The sequence below is a fragment of the Chrysemys picta genome, chromosome 7 (assembly GCF_011386835.1).
Source record: "Chrysemys picta bellii isolate R12L10 chromosome 7, ASM1138683v2, whole genome shotgun sequence".
NCBI lineage: Eukaryota > Metazoa > Chordata > Testudines > Emydidae > Chrysemys > Chrysemys picta.
This window is the reverse complement of record NC_088797.1, coordinates 61,613,519-61,628,385: the sequence shown is the minus strand read 5'-3', so window position 1 is coordinate 61,628,385 and position 14,867 is coordinate 61,613,519. Positions and strand designations below refer to the sequence as shown.

Sequence of the window (14,867 nt, the reverse complement as noted above, 5' to 3'; positions counted from 1 at the left end):
GTGTTCATTTTTTTAAATGACTATGGTCTTAATCCTGCAAACACTTGCATAGCTTTAATCACATGCTTACGGCTCCATAACTTCAATGGGACTAGCTATGTAAGTAAAGTCAGACAGGCGTATGTATAACTGTTCGCAAGACCGGTGGCTTTGCTTGGTTCATAGCGTCTATTTCAGAGAAAAAGGCTACTTTAATTTGATTTAGTTTAATTTAATTTATATCACAGGGGTGGCCAAACTTACTGACCCTCCAAGCCACATAGGCCAATCTTCAGAAGTTTGAGAGCCGGGGTACGCCTGCCGGGGCTCAGGGCTTCAGCCCCGCGGGAGGCACCTGCTGGGGCTTGGGGCTTCAGTTACACTAATATGACTGCACACAGAGTCCTGGGCATTATTCCCAGATCTGCTCTGGACTTTTGTGACGTGGGGCAAGTCACTTATCTCTGTAAAAATGCAAATAATACCTTACGGGTCATTCTGGGCAACTGTGGGGCGTAACTCATGCTTATAAAGCACTTGGATGAAAGGTGCTATAGAAATGCAAAGCATTATGGGCCATATTCTGCCATCGTGCTCAAGTTGAGTAGACCCTTGTTCCGTGAATCTCACTGAAATCGAGGGACTGTTTATGGAGTAAATACTAGAAGTGTGGAGTTTGCAACCAGGGGCAAATGTAGCCTCCCAGTTCAGTGGCTGCACCATCCCCTTCCCCCCTTCCCCCCCCCCCCCCCACACTTCTCACGCCCCTGCTAGCTTGAGGCTTCCTGCGGCACCCTCCATCATTTGGGGGGCCCTCTCAAATGGGGAGCTTGGGGCAAACTACCCCTTTCTCCCTCCCATTCCCCAGTGGGCAGCCCTGCCTGTGTGAGTGTGCATCCAGGCCTGATTTCTGTGGGCACACTTGCACCCAGGGATCATGGCTAGAGCTGCCACTGGTTTGCATGTAGAAAAAGGACACGAAGGGCCTGATTCTCTTCTCATTCCAGTCTACACTGGTGTAACTAGGATTGCCAACACTGCATTTCAGAAATACTGGACAGTTTTCTTAGCACAACTCTGCTCCTCACCCCCCTTGTTGGCTCATGTCTGTTCCACTTCATGGTCCTCGGCACCGAGATGAGTCCTTACACGGAGCCCTCCCAGAAGCCTTTGCCACCCCTCCCAGGTCCCTACACTTTACCCGTCCCCGCTGGTGAACCTCAGATCCGTCCCGCTTCCCAGAGAACCAGCACGATTTCAGCAGGTTGAGAACCCGGACCCAGCACACAGAGCAGGGCCCGGGGTACCACCCTGGCTGCGCTCCCAGCCATGTGAGACTGGGACATGTGCGGTATTGCTGCCAGACCTTGCATGCGTGCAGCTTATGTTCTGGGGTTTTTTTTACTGGGACCAGTGTTCCCTTAGTGGAGCCCAGTGAAAAAATAAATGGCACATTTTCACCAGCAATCAGCAAGGCTGTACAAAAATGAGCCAGGAGGCAATCCTCGTTGAAATAGGGGATCAAAGGCATCCCGAACTGATTAAATAACATTTTGCCTGTCTCATACTTAAATAAGGGACAGTTCTTATAATACGGGCCTATGGGCAACTCTAGGTAACTCCAGTGGAGTTACTCCCAGTTTACACTGGTGTAGGTGAGAGGAGAATCAGAGTCCTTAAGAAAAAACGGAGACCTAATGAGTTGTATTGAATTTCTCTGCTCTTGCAAAATCTATGTTTCTAAAAAATAGTTTGGCTAAAAATTACTTTGAGGGAGGAAAAAAGGCCTGTGAAAGGCCAACTGCTGAAGAAACATTTCCTGCTTGCCAAGGCTCTTATGAGCTCCTTTTCTGCAGCTGTCTGAATGCTTTAATCCTGAAGGAAAAGAACTCTGCCGAATTTTAGTTCCCAAGAACTGACACTAGGGGGAGTAAAACAGAATAAAAGATTAGAGAGAAGCAAAGAAACCATGGAAGAGTTAAAGGAAGAAAAGAATCAGTGTTTTGATGTGTTGATTCTTTGAGTGAGCACCTTTGGATGGCTGCTCCTGTACTCACGCTCCCTGTTTCATTCTTTTACACATTGCAGGTCACACGTGGAATCCGCTGCAATAAGGTATGTTCTACAGAAGGGGCCAGGTGGGAAGAGATCAAGGTCTTCCTCCAATCTGATGCAGCAGGAATGGGGTGGGGGGGTAACACAGAGTCTTTGCAAAAAGAAGAACAGGAGTACTTGTGGCACCTTAGAGACTAACAAATTTATTAGAGCATAAGCTTTCATGGACTACAGCCCACTTCTTCGGATGCATCCGAAGAAGTGGGCTGTAGTCCACGAAAGCTTATGCTCTAATAAATTTGTTAGTCTCTAAGGTGCCACAAGTACTCCTGTTCTTCTTTTTGCGGATACAGACTAACACGGCTGTTACTCTGAAACAGAGTCTTTGGTGGCAGCCTGGAGTCAGATATAAAGAAGCTGGGGAGTATTTCTAAAACTGCATCCAGGTATGTAACAAAGAAGAATCAACCTGGCCACATACAAAACAATGAAGGAGGGCTGTGAGACCCAGGTCCAGCAATTGTAAGGCCAGGTTTACAATGCAGTGTGGACACTCGTGTGGGCTTGGAAACACCGAGTCCACTACTCCAGGTCCCAGAGACCAGGGTTTACAATGCAGTGTAGACATGCCCTTGGCAATCCTGGACATAGGGTTACCATATTTTGTGCCTCCAAATGGAGGACACTCCACGGGGCCCTGGCCCCGCCCCGCCCCAACTCCGCCCCTTCCCCAAAGTCTCCGCCCCCTCCCCTGCTTCCCGCGAACATTTGATTCGCGGGAAGCCTGAAGCAGGTAAGGCGGGTGTGGGGGGAGGAGGCGCGGCCCAGGCTGGCCCCCCCGGCGGCTCCAGCCTGGGTCGGCTCGGGCCCTGGGGTGCCGGCCCCGGCCCCCGGCCGACCACCCCCGGCCCGGCCCCTGAAGGTATACAAAATACTGAAGGTAAACCTCTGATGCACACACAATCCTGCTTCCCTGTGTGTTAAGTTACTTAAAGGGAAATTATATCTTTATGCTATAGGTCAGTATTGTGAAATGATTAAGAAGCACACCCAATTTTATAAAATTCAATCAAAATAGCAATGAAAAAGTAGATTTCCAAAGCCACCCCTTGTGAGTGGGAAAAACTTCTGGGAAAAATCCAGAAAGCCCCTCACCTTATCTTCCTTCCAATCCCTCCCTTCAGATCAGCTGTGCCTCCTACAGAGCACTACCAGTTGAAAATGGTTTGGCTAGGTAGCGAGTTGAGATCCCCTGCTTAGGGTAAAACAGCTTGTGCTCCCCTTCCTTCTGTTCTGTCTCATTTACTTTTTGCACTTTGTCATAAACTAGGCCCTGATCCTGCAAACACTTATGCATGAGCTAGATTGCAAGGGCAATTCCATTTAAGTAAGTGACACTGTTCACATGCATAAGTGTTTGCAGATGCAAGGCCCTACATTGTTAGCTTTTTGTGGCATGGCTGTCTTTTACTGTGTCTGTACAGTCAGTGCAATGGGGTCCTGATACTTGGCCGATGCCCCTAAGAAATACTATAGTACAAAATTAAAACTAATACTATAAACAAATGTTGCTATCTTTTATTATCAGAATGCATGTTGGAATCCATGTCTTTGCACAGAAATATAAATGTGAAAAACAGAACTATCCCAGATTTTGTTTAAATGAGCTCCTTAGTCATTTCTGCACCAGAAATTATAAAGCTCTTTTATGTTTGAAAAGCAGAACAGGATTCCTTGAAGCAATAAAAATAACACATCTATAGCATTTTACATCTTCAAAGCATTCTACTAGGGTTACCATACGTCCGGATTTTCCCGGACATGTCCGGCGTTTTGGGCTCCAAATCCCCGTCTGGGGGGAAATCCCAAAAAGCCGGACATGTCCGGGAAAATCGGGACATGCGGGGCCGGTGCTGGGCCGGGGGCCGGGGCCGGGCCAGCGGTGCCGGGCCGGGGGCCGGGGGCCGGGGCCGGGGCCGGGGCCGGGCCGGCGGTGCCGGGCCGAGGCCGGGGTCGGGCCGGGGGTGCTGAGCCGGGGACTGGGCCGGGAACCGGCAGTGCTGGGCGGGCCGGGGGTGCTCGGCCGGGGGCTGGCCCGGGGCCGGCACCCCAGGTCCTGAGCCGACCCAGGCTGGAGACGCCGGGGGAGCCAGACTGGGGTGCGCCTCCTCCCCCCACCCACCCCTTACCTGCTTCAGGCTTCCTGCGAATCAAATGTTCGCGGGAAGCAGGGGAGGGGGCGGAGTTGGGGCGGGGACTTTGGGGAAGGGGTGGAGTTGGGGCGGGGGGCATGGGCGGGGCTGGGGGCGGGGCCGGGGCCCCGGCCCCGTGGAGTGTCCTCCTTTTGGACACTCAAAATATGGTAACCCTACATTCTACAAACATCAGCTATGCCTCACAACCCCTGTGAGAAAGGTGGATCAGTATTATCATCTGCAGTTCGCACAAAGAGAAACTGGGGTGAAGCAACTTGATGAAACCACACATCAAGTGAGTTTCACAGCTGGGGTTATGTCACATGATTTCCTGACTCCCCTGCCAACACTGTGCTCAGTCCTCCAGGCTACTTGCTGTCAGGGACTCTGCATGCTGTTAGCTGACCCCTTCTTGCAGGGGAAGATGCATCTGCAGTCATTTCCACAGGTTGGAAATACATATTTGTGCATCACAGTCAATTTGGTAAAAACAGGGCAGCTGTAAAGACACAGAGATGTCCTGCCAAACAAACGTTAACTGTGAGGATCTTTATGACTGTAGAAATGGTCAAATAATATTAGAATAATGCAGGGGTTCTCAAACTGGTGGTCATGAGGTTATTACATGGTGGTCACTGGCTGTCAGCACCACACATGGCAGGTCTCTGGCTCTAAAGAAAGAGTGTCAAAATAGAAGTTTGCCCAAGGTGCAATTTTCCCTAAGGCCAGTCCTGGGATTGAGACAACATTAGAGAGCTTGATTGTTCAGCAGCTGAAGAACTGCATTAAACCGCAGACCAATCAACATACTGAAAGCAGCCAGACTCACAGGCAGGGGTGATCCTGGGGAAGGCTTGCAGGGGCTATAGCCACCCCAAAATTTGACTTAGTGCACACATAGCCACCCCTCCCAGCACAAAGCACAAACATTTTGCAGAAGTAAGGGTGGCGTGGTATGACAAAGCACCTTTACTTCTGCATTTCTGTGCTGCTGCTGGCAGTGGCGCTGCCTTCAAATCTGGGCACCCAGCCAGCAGCCACCACTCTCTGGCCGCCCAGCTCTGAAGGCAGTGCCTGCCATCAGCAGCAGCGCAGAAGTAAGGGTGGCAACGGGGCGCTAAATCTGCTGTGAACAGTGATATTGACAATGTTTCTTCATCCCCCGCCCCCCAGTATTAAACAGTAACTATTTAACTCAAGAGGCTTGCTGTGTGAAAGTGGTCGCCAATACAAAAAGTTTGAGAACCAACTGGCATAATGGATTAGAATGACTTTCCTGCCATTTAAAAAAAAATATTTTTTTTATTTACTAAATAACATTTCTCCAGTTCTAACTTTAGTATGTTACCCTAGATCACTGCTGCCAAAGGGAGAGAAATAAAGTCATGTTTATCTAGGCTATTTTTTCTTTTTTTCAGAGAAGAAGTCAATTTATAAGAACAGCAAAATACAACGGACCTCTAGCCATTTTGGAATGGGGTACATTCAGACTGGACATTTAACTACTGCTGTACCTGATCTGTGCATCAATGGAAGACCTTTGTCCACAGGGCTGTCTCACCAGCCCCAAATTCAATTTTTTGAAAAAGTGAACCGAGTAACTGATTACAGGAAAGGCTTTATAGTGTGCACAACCTACGGTTATCTCTGCACTTAACAAGCAGGTGCCTGGGGTGGCCAAGGGAGGGGGCGGCACCTGCGGCAATTCGGGGGAGGCAGGTCCCTCACTCCCTCTAGGAGCGAAGGACCTGCCGCTGAACTGCCGCTGCCGATTGTGACTTTTTTTTTTTTTTGCTTGGGGTGGCAGAAATGCTGGAGCCGGCCCTGGCACTCAAAAAACATTGTGCACTCATATCATGTGCCTGAAGGGAATGCATGATGGAAATACACATGAGATGGACTTTGTTCATTAACAGGTCCTGTTTGGGCTATGATAAATATATGATTTGTTTTAAATGAATGGAATCAAAGGTGCCCCAAAACTAGAGATGGGTTCAAGCAATACTGTTCATCTGCATTGACATTGCAAGCACCTCAGAAATGGGGCTGAAGGGAGAGAAAATGGCAAGAGGGGTTGCTCAGCCCATTGCAAATATAGGGGCCATTTGCAAAATGTGGAGTAAGGTTTAGTTTTTGAACACCAGCATGATGCAAAAGCTACCGGTGTTCTGATCTGGGACCTCAATTCTGTACCTGAACTAGAAGTAATGGTAGAGAAAGGGGATTATTCATGTTCTTTCTTTATTATATGTTAAGTGTCCTTGTTTTCATTTTTTATTTTATTTATTTTTTCCTGGGAATTTATCAGTGTTTATTACCACAACAACAAAAGGAGGTGAAAATCAGTGCAAAAAACTATTAATAATTTTTCTGGGTAAATATCGGGGTCTATTTTGGTGGACAGAAAGATGAGGGGAGGAAAGTATTCAGTAGATTAATGCTTTGAATTCCGATCATCAATGCGGTTTGCTGCAGAACTAAAACAGAACTCAAAACACAATGCCGCAATGTTTAAGAAAACAATATATCCCTAATCCCCAAATAAAACTTTTCATTTGAATAAACAATTTATTGTTGTAGATTTAGAACTATTAGCCTATAAATATTTACATTTAATAATTGGGCCACACCATGTGCAGCGCATACACTCAACTTCATCCTTTAAGCTATGAGTCTAAACTTTGTAGCTCTGGCTCATCTCTACAGACACATAAATTCTACAATATCATATTTTAATCCTAGGCTTGATTGCTAAATCTGAATTTAGAGCCAGCTTCTGCTCTCAGTTACATCAGTCTGGAGTAATTCAATTGAAATCAGTGGAGTTCTCCAGTTCTGCACTAGAATTTGTCCTTTTACTCAACAGTGTTTTTAGTGGTGGTAGCCTGAAGCCCAAACTGGAAGCGCTGTGTCTCAATAAGAAGGACTGACCACTTTTTCATGGGTATGCAGAATCATGGAAATGAAGGCCCCAATTCAGTAATGAACAGGAACAGACTCAGTTGATCCTACATGGTTAAGCAAGAGCTGAATGAGGGTCTTAATGATCAATGCACATTCATTGCTTGGCCATATCATAACTGCACAGCTGTCATGCCAGTTTTTTGCGCTTGTGAAGAAAAAATATGTTTACGGTGTCTAAAATCATGACAGAAACATTATTTGTTCTATACTCAGCGAACTGGGGGATTCCAAATATGTTAGTGAAACTAGTCTCCATGGAGCTCTCTGCTTTGAAATACACCTCATCTTTCATTGCTCAGAATAAGGGAGAAATGCAGTCGAGACAAAGAAAAGAGCTATATTAGAATGATTTGCCTGGATTCCCAAGATGTCTTTTATCCAATTCAATAGCAAATGCTGCTAATGAACTGCAATGTTAACAGATCACCTAAAGCAGTAATGTGATACTTGTAAGTAATTTTGTGGGGTGGGGGGGAGAGAATAAATCATTATGTAGGGTATCTGTTAATTGATTTGCTTCCTTTAGCATCATTTTAATTAAGACTTCTGGTTTGGAACAGGAGAGAGGATGTGGTCATGGAGGGAAGCTGTACCTTTACTTATCTTTATGAACAACTCTTTCCTTGACACCCTTGTAGAACTGACAACAACAGGAAAAAAAGGACATTACAGGCAGTCAGTGAATGGGCAGGGTTGGGGAGTCAAGGTTAATAATATAGATCAGGCAAATTTAAAGGGCTGAAGAATAATGCTCTAGGGGAACATGGGCTAGGAATGAAAAATATATTATGAATGGGAGTTTCAAAAGCACTCAGGAGTGGCCTAGCTCTGCCATTGATTTCAATGGGAGCAATGTGAATGTATGATAACTCTTCCCCACTCACTCTGTCTCACAGGCGATGGGCATAATAGGCTGCCGCTACCCTGCCACCTGGGCCATGGTAGCCCCGTCTGCGCTCCACCTCTTCCCCTCCCTGCTCCACCCCTTCCCCGAGGCCTCCACCACTGCTTGGCAACTGAGCGTTTCCTCTCCTCCACTCCACCACCCATCTCCAGAGGTCCCTGCCGCTCACTGCATCCTTGTGGGTGGTGGAGGCCTCACAGGGGCGGGGGGATGCAGGGGATGAGAGATGCGGCGAGCGCACCTGGCAGGAGCCTCGGGAGAAGGGGTGTGTGGAGAAGAGGAGGAATGCAACAAGCAGCGATGTGGGGTGGGGCGAGCGGCAGGGGCTGGCATGGAGTGTGAACGGGACCACGGGTGGAAGAGGTGGGGGTCAAGCGAAGAAGATGTGGGACAGGGAGTTAGCCTATCCCAGGGGAAGCTTCACCTACCGCCCATGCTCTGCCTCTGTGCTGTCTACTTAGACTGCAAGCTCTTCAAAGCAAGGCTTGGCTTACTATGGGTCTATAACAGGGGTCGGCAACCTTTCAGAAGTGGTGTGCTAAGTCTTCACTCTAATTTAAGGTTTCACGTGCCAGTAATACATTTTAACATTTTTAGAAGGTCTCTTTCTATAAGTCTATAATATATAACTAAACTATTGTTGTATATAAAGTAAATAAGGTTTTTAAAATGTTTAAGAAGCTTCATCTAAAATTAATTTAAAATGCAGAGCCCCCCAGACTGGTGGCCAGGACCCGGGCAGTGTGAGTGCCACTGAAAATCAGCTCACGTGCCACCTTCGGCATGCGTGCCATAGGTTGCCTACCCCTGGTCTATAAAGTGCCTAGCACATGTTAGTGCACTATGGTCAACATTTTCAGAAGTGCTCATTAATTCTGTATTCTTCCGGAGGGCTCTTACCCTGCACCATTGAACTCAATGGGCCCTCTGCCCACGATCAAGTCCTGTTTGTGTGCCCAACTCGAGCCACCTTGTGCCTAGTTTTCAGAGATGCTGAGCACCCAAAGCGCTCAGTGAAGTCATTGGAGTGACTCTGGATTTATACCAGTGAGAACGATTTCAGAATTGGCCCCCTGATACGCAGACAACTACATTCCCTATTTCCTACTGGACCATGCTCCTTACTCCTAGCAGATGTACAGAGTAATGATGGATTGTCTCATTTAGATGAGAAAACAAACATTTACTTGTATGTCACCTACTAACAGTTAGGGTTTTGTATACACCATGCATTTTTAATGAGAGAAGTAAGCAATCAATACATTTAGTGACACCAGGGCCGGTGCAAGGAAGTTTCATGCCCTAGGCGAAACTTCCACCTTGTCCCCCCTCCCTCCAGCCCTGCGGCAGCTCCCCGCCCCCCCTCCGCCCTGCCCCCATGGCAGCTCCCCCCCGTGCCCTGAGGTGCCCCCCCCCCCGCAGCAGCTCCCCACCCCAGCTCACCTCTGCTCTGCCTCCTCCCTGAGCACGCTGCCCCCGCTCTAATTCTCCTCCCAAGCTTGCAGCGCCAAACAGCTGATTGGCGCTGCAAGCCTGGGAGGCGGGAGAAGTGGAGCGGCAACCGCGCGCTTGGGGAGGAACGCTGTAAAAAAAAAAAATTGGGGGCACCGCTTTTTGGTGCCCCCAAATCTTGGCGCCCTAGGCAACTGCCTAGTTCGCCTTAATGGTAGCACCAGCCCTGAGTGACACACAATTGTCCAGCAGCAGCTGGAATTGTTCACTAGACAGAGAGAGAGAGAGAGTCAAATTCTGCTCCCAGTTACACCACTGTAAATCAGGAGTAATTGTTGAAGTCAATGGGCCTGACTGTGCTCTTACTCATACAGATATAAAATAGGAGTAATTCCACAGAACTCACTGGAGTTGCATTGGTATAAAAGCAGTGGCAGTGAGACGGCAATCAGTCCCAGTGAATCAGGCCGCACTGGTATACGTCTGGTAACTGAGAGAAGAATCTTCTCCCATGTTTCCCAAACAGGACATATTGTGAAACGTCAATAGGCAAAACAGTTGCCTCCTGGATATCCCTTAGCTGATCTCCTGCCCATAACTGGAGAATCAGGTCGCTTTAAATGTAGATGTCAGGAAACAAAAGTGCCCTTCGCTAATCAAGTGCAACAGAACTAGACAATTACCAAAGATGGGACTCTGACTCACCAATGAAAAAAGGAAAAAAATATAGCCAAAGGAAAATATATACTTACCAGACCTGTATGGCACATAGGTAGAATACCTGAAGACATGAAACACATCCCAGAATACTAATTCAACAGGAGACTAAATCAGAGAAAGGTATGTGTGGTGATGGAACACCAGGTGTGGTTTTCTAAGAGCTACAGGGCACCTACAATTCCAGTGGGAGCTGTGAGGGTTCAGTACCTCTGAACCCTCCTTACACATGTACTGTTCTATCAGGAGGGAGTGAAATAAAAATAGGTTGCTCTTGACTATATCATACACAAGGCCATTACCTGCTCCAATTTGATATCTACATAATTATCTCTCCCTCCCCTAGCATCTGAGCACCTTACCATCTTCAATGTAATTAACCTCCCAAGACCCTGGAGTGGCAGAGAAGTGTTCTCCCCATTTTATGGAGGGGGACATGAGGCACCGGGCAGATTAAATGATTTGTTCAAAGCCCCTCAGGGCACATATAGCAGAGTAGGGAAAAGAACCCCAGTCTTCTAAGCTCTCGGCTAAGGCCTTAACCCCTCCACAATCCTGCCTCTCTAATATGGCTGCTTAGAGATCATTACCATGTTTTGTCTTACCTAATATATGCTCTTGTCAGATACCTTGAAATTAGACCCTATAATTCTCTTTTCATTCACAGCGTCAACCAGGCGACACGGCAGAGAACTCAGTGGCATTTTGTTGGCATAAATCGGGTTGGCAACGTTTGGCACGCGGCTCGCCAGGGTAAGCACCCTGGCGGGCTGGGCCAGTTTATTTACCTGCTGACGCGGCAGGTTCGCCCGATCGCGGCCCACACTGGCCGCGGTTCGCCGTCCCGGGCCAATGGGGGCAGCGGGAAGCAGTGCGGGCGAGGGATGTGCTGGCCGCGGCTTCCCACCGCCCCCATTGGCCCAGGACGGCGAACCACGGCCAGTGGGGGCCGCGATCAGCCGAACCTGTCGCGTCAGCAGGTAAATAAACTGGCCCGGCCCGCCAGGGTGCTTACCCTGGCGAGCCGCGTGCCAAACGTTGCCAACCCCTGGCATAAATGCAGTGTAAGATGACACTCCGGACCAAATACAAATGTTCTCCTGCAAATAAAGCCCATTCTCTGTGTTCCTTTTACAAACTTGTTCAGTCTCTATAAACCATGCAACGCGTGGGCATAGGATGATGGTAAAGTCAGTGTGAGCTGGAGCCAGTTCCCACCGGTTCGCAGGAACCGGTTGTTAAATTTAGAAACCCTTTTAGAACCGGTTGTTCCAGGACAACCGGTTCTAAAAGGGCTTTTAAATTTAACAAAGGCTCGGGCAGCTGTCCACCCCATCCCCATCTCCAGCTCACTTCCCACTCCTCCCCTGAATCCTCCACCCCCCCTTCTCCTCCCCCTCCCCTGCTTCCCGCGAATCAGATGTTCGCGGGAAGCCTGAAACAAATAGCAGGCAGGTAAGCTGGGGCGGGGTGGGAGCATGAGGAGGGCTCCAGGGAGGCGCGGCACGGCCCAGTCCGGCTCCAGCCGAGCGGCTCCCTCCAGCCTGGCCCCCTGGCCCTGGCCTGGCCCCCGCCGAGCGCCGCAGCCTGGTCCCGGCCCTGGCCCGGCTCGGGCCCCACGGCACCGGTCCCAGCCTAGCGGTTCCAGCCTGGCCCGGCTTGGGCCCCGCGGTGCTAGTCCCGGTCCCGGCCGAGTGGCTCCGGCCCGGCCCAGGCCCCGCAGCACCAGTGCTGGTCCCAGCCGAGCGGCTCCGACCCGGCCTGGGTCGGGCCCCGCGGCACCGGTCCCAGTCCTGGCCGAGTGGCTCTGACCCAGCCTGGGTCGGGCCCCGCGGCGCCGGTCCCGGTCCCGCTCGAGTAGCCCTGGCCGATCGGACCTGGACTCGGCCGAGAGGACACAGACCCGGACCCGGCCGAGCGCTCCAGGCAGGGAGCAGGGAGGGGGTGTTGGAAGAGGGCAGGGGAGTTCGGGGGCTTCTGGGGGGGTGGATAGGGGTCGGGGCGGTCAGAGGGCAAGGAACAGGGGGATTGAATGGGGGCAAGGGTCCCGGGGGGCAGTCAACGAAGGAGCAGGGGTTGGATGCGGTGGTGGGGGGCAGTCAGGGGCAGTCGGGGACAGAGAGAAGGGGTGCTTGGATGGGGCAGGGGTCCCGGTGGGCCATCAGGAATGCGAGGAGGGGTTGGATGGGGCGGCAGGGGGCACTCAGGGGACAGGGAAGAGGGGTGGATGGGGCAGGGGTTCTGGGGGGGGGGCTCAAGGAACATGGGGGGTTGGATGGGGCAGGAGTCCAGGGGGGGCACGACCCCCTCATGGGGTGAGGAGGAGGGAACCTGTTGTTAATATTTTGGCAGCTCATCACTGGGTAAAGTCTAACTTGTAGCACCCACCCAGTGCTGACTCATGTTTTCTCCTGAAGGTGATCATCACAAAGGCATTTCACCAGACAGATTGTTATGCTCATGGCTAGAGAATTCATTCTGAGTTATGCATGATTAAAATTATTGCTTTTAACCATATTCTTCAGTTACTCCATGATGCTCAGAGAAAACTCACAGGCCTGGGACCAAATGCAGACACGTTCTCTTGTGACTAGTGTAAGGGGACTGTTGTCCCCTTACTAAAACTCATTGGGGGTGTTTTGGTTGGCTAGCTCCCAGTACCAAAGGAAAGGGAAAAGGTCGATGGGAAATCAGGAGCCTGAGACTGACAGCCCCCAGGAACAATGGGGAGAGGCCAATGCTCCAGGTCAGCCCGATTGACAGGGTGGACAGGCTAATCAGGGAGTCAGGAGGCCAGGGAGGTCCCGTCCTCCATGTGAGCTGGAATTGCCTGGGTCTAGGGTTACCATATTTTGAGTGTCCAAAAAGAGGACACTCCACGGGGCCCCGCCCCCCCCAGCCCTACCCACGCCCCCGCCCCAACTCCGCCCCCTCCCCTGTTTCCCGCGAACATTTGATTCGCGGGAAGCCTGAAGCAGGCAGCAAGGTAAGCTGTGGGGGGAGGCGCGGCCCAGTCTACCCCCTGCCAACCGAGTGACTCCCTTTGGCAGCCGGCTCCGGCCCCAGCCCCAGCGTCTCCAGCCTGGCTCGGCTCGGGCCCTGGGGTGCCGGCCCCGGGCCAGCCCCCGGCCGAGCACCCCCGGCCCGCCCAGCACTGCTGGCCCGGCCCCGGCCCGGCCCCAAGCCCAGCACCGCCGGTCCAGCCCCGGCCCCCGGCCCAGCACCCCCGGCCCCGCATGTCCTTATTTTCCCGGACATGTTCTGCTTTTTGGGATTTCCCCTGGGACGGGGATTTGAGGCCCAAAAAGCCGGACATGTCCGGGAAAATCCGGACGTATGGTAACCCTACCTGGGTCAGACAGAGTGGAGTCAAGCTAAGGAGAAAGCAGGGGTCCAAGCTGAGCTGGGGAGCAGAGCTGTGCCAGCCAGAGGGGCCAGAGAAGCAGCCCAGGGAGCTGGAGGCAGAGCAGCAGCCGCGCTGAGGCAGAGTGGAGCTGGAGCTGGGGCTGGAGCAGTCTGGAGCTGGGTGAGGTGAGCAGCTGGGGAGAGCAAGGGGGACCCTGGGCAGCGGGCCCAGCGCAGGGAGATGCCCCCAGCTAAGAGGCCTTGCAGGCCAGACTTGGAGGGGGATTGTAACCACGAGGGGTGGGGATGAGGGCTGAAACTAGGAAGAAGAGTCCTGCCATCTAAAGCCTGAGGGCACATAGCCATCACCAGAGCAAGTGTCCTACCCTCAGCATCCCTGCAGCACAGCCAGGGCCTGAGAAGAAGGCCTGGGCCGTGTGAGGAACAGCCTGTGAACTGCCCTTACATTCCAGAAACAGCTGTTTGTGATGACCCTGTGCCACAGAGCAGGGTCATGTGTTTTCCTTTGGCCTTTCCATTTTTTTCCTTATTTTTTAATTTGATTGCTGTTTAATAAATTGTATTTCCTTTGAACTATATGTAATGATCAGTGGGTCAGTGAAGCATCCAATGTAGAGAGCATCCCAAAGTGGGGTCACCCTTGCCCCTGTCCTAGTGACCACGACAAGGTTGGGGGTCAAGCCCCTGAGGAATCCTGATCCAGCCTTGTTGGGGTTACGAGGACTCTGCCACACAGGAGAGTGGAAGGGGAGCCCTTGAGGTCCGTCAGGCCTCTGGGTAAAGGAAGTGGGAGTGAGGACTCAGATCATTTCACTAGCCCAGTTCACTGGTATAGCGTATAAGCCAGAAAAGTTCCCCACAATAGCGAGACCATTCCCCCGCTTACACGAGCGCTTGATGACTCATGTCCACTGAATGCAAAACACAGAGCATTTTGGCTACACTGTGCCTCATGTCTTCGAGGTCATTCCCCCGGCCCCAATGTATCCTATGGAGCTGCCCCCTGCCTCAGAGACCACTGTCCCCCCCCCCCCCCCATTTCCGGTAGGCTCAGACCTCTGAGGTCACTGCCCTGCATAAGCTCCGAGGCTACTGCCTGGCCCCAGGTCCCTGAGAGATCACTGCACTCTCCCAACTCCTGTGGGGTTACCCCCCATCTCAGAGCCAGGTAAGGTTCATGTCCTCCCTGGTTCCCGTGAGCCTGCTGCACAGCCTCAGGCCCCTGAGGTCACTCC

General features: G+C 51.3%; 1 protein-coding gene across 3 annotated transcripts in view; it reads left to right on the top strand.

Moving 5' to 3' along the window:
* The window catches only part of TMEM273 (transmembrane protein 273), a 31,440-nt gene extending 24,647 nt beyond the window's left edge, over window positions 1-6,793 (top strand). For 2 of the 3 annotated variants that reach the window (XR_010589175.1, XM_024109689.3), the window contains 2 exons: window positions 2,068-2,094; window positions 5,648-6,793. Coding sequence is in view for 1 of the 3 variants with exons in the window: in XM_024109689.3 (XP_023965457.1) it covers window positions 2,068-2,094; window positions 5,648-5,666 (46 nt within the window). In the remaining 2 variants the exon portion in view is untranslated. The remainder of the gene's footprint in view (window positions 1-2,067; window positions 2,095-5,647) is intronic. The other variant, XR_010589176.1, reaches the window with a different exon arrangement.
* Window positions 6,794-14,867: the final 8,074 nt, after the last annotated feature.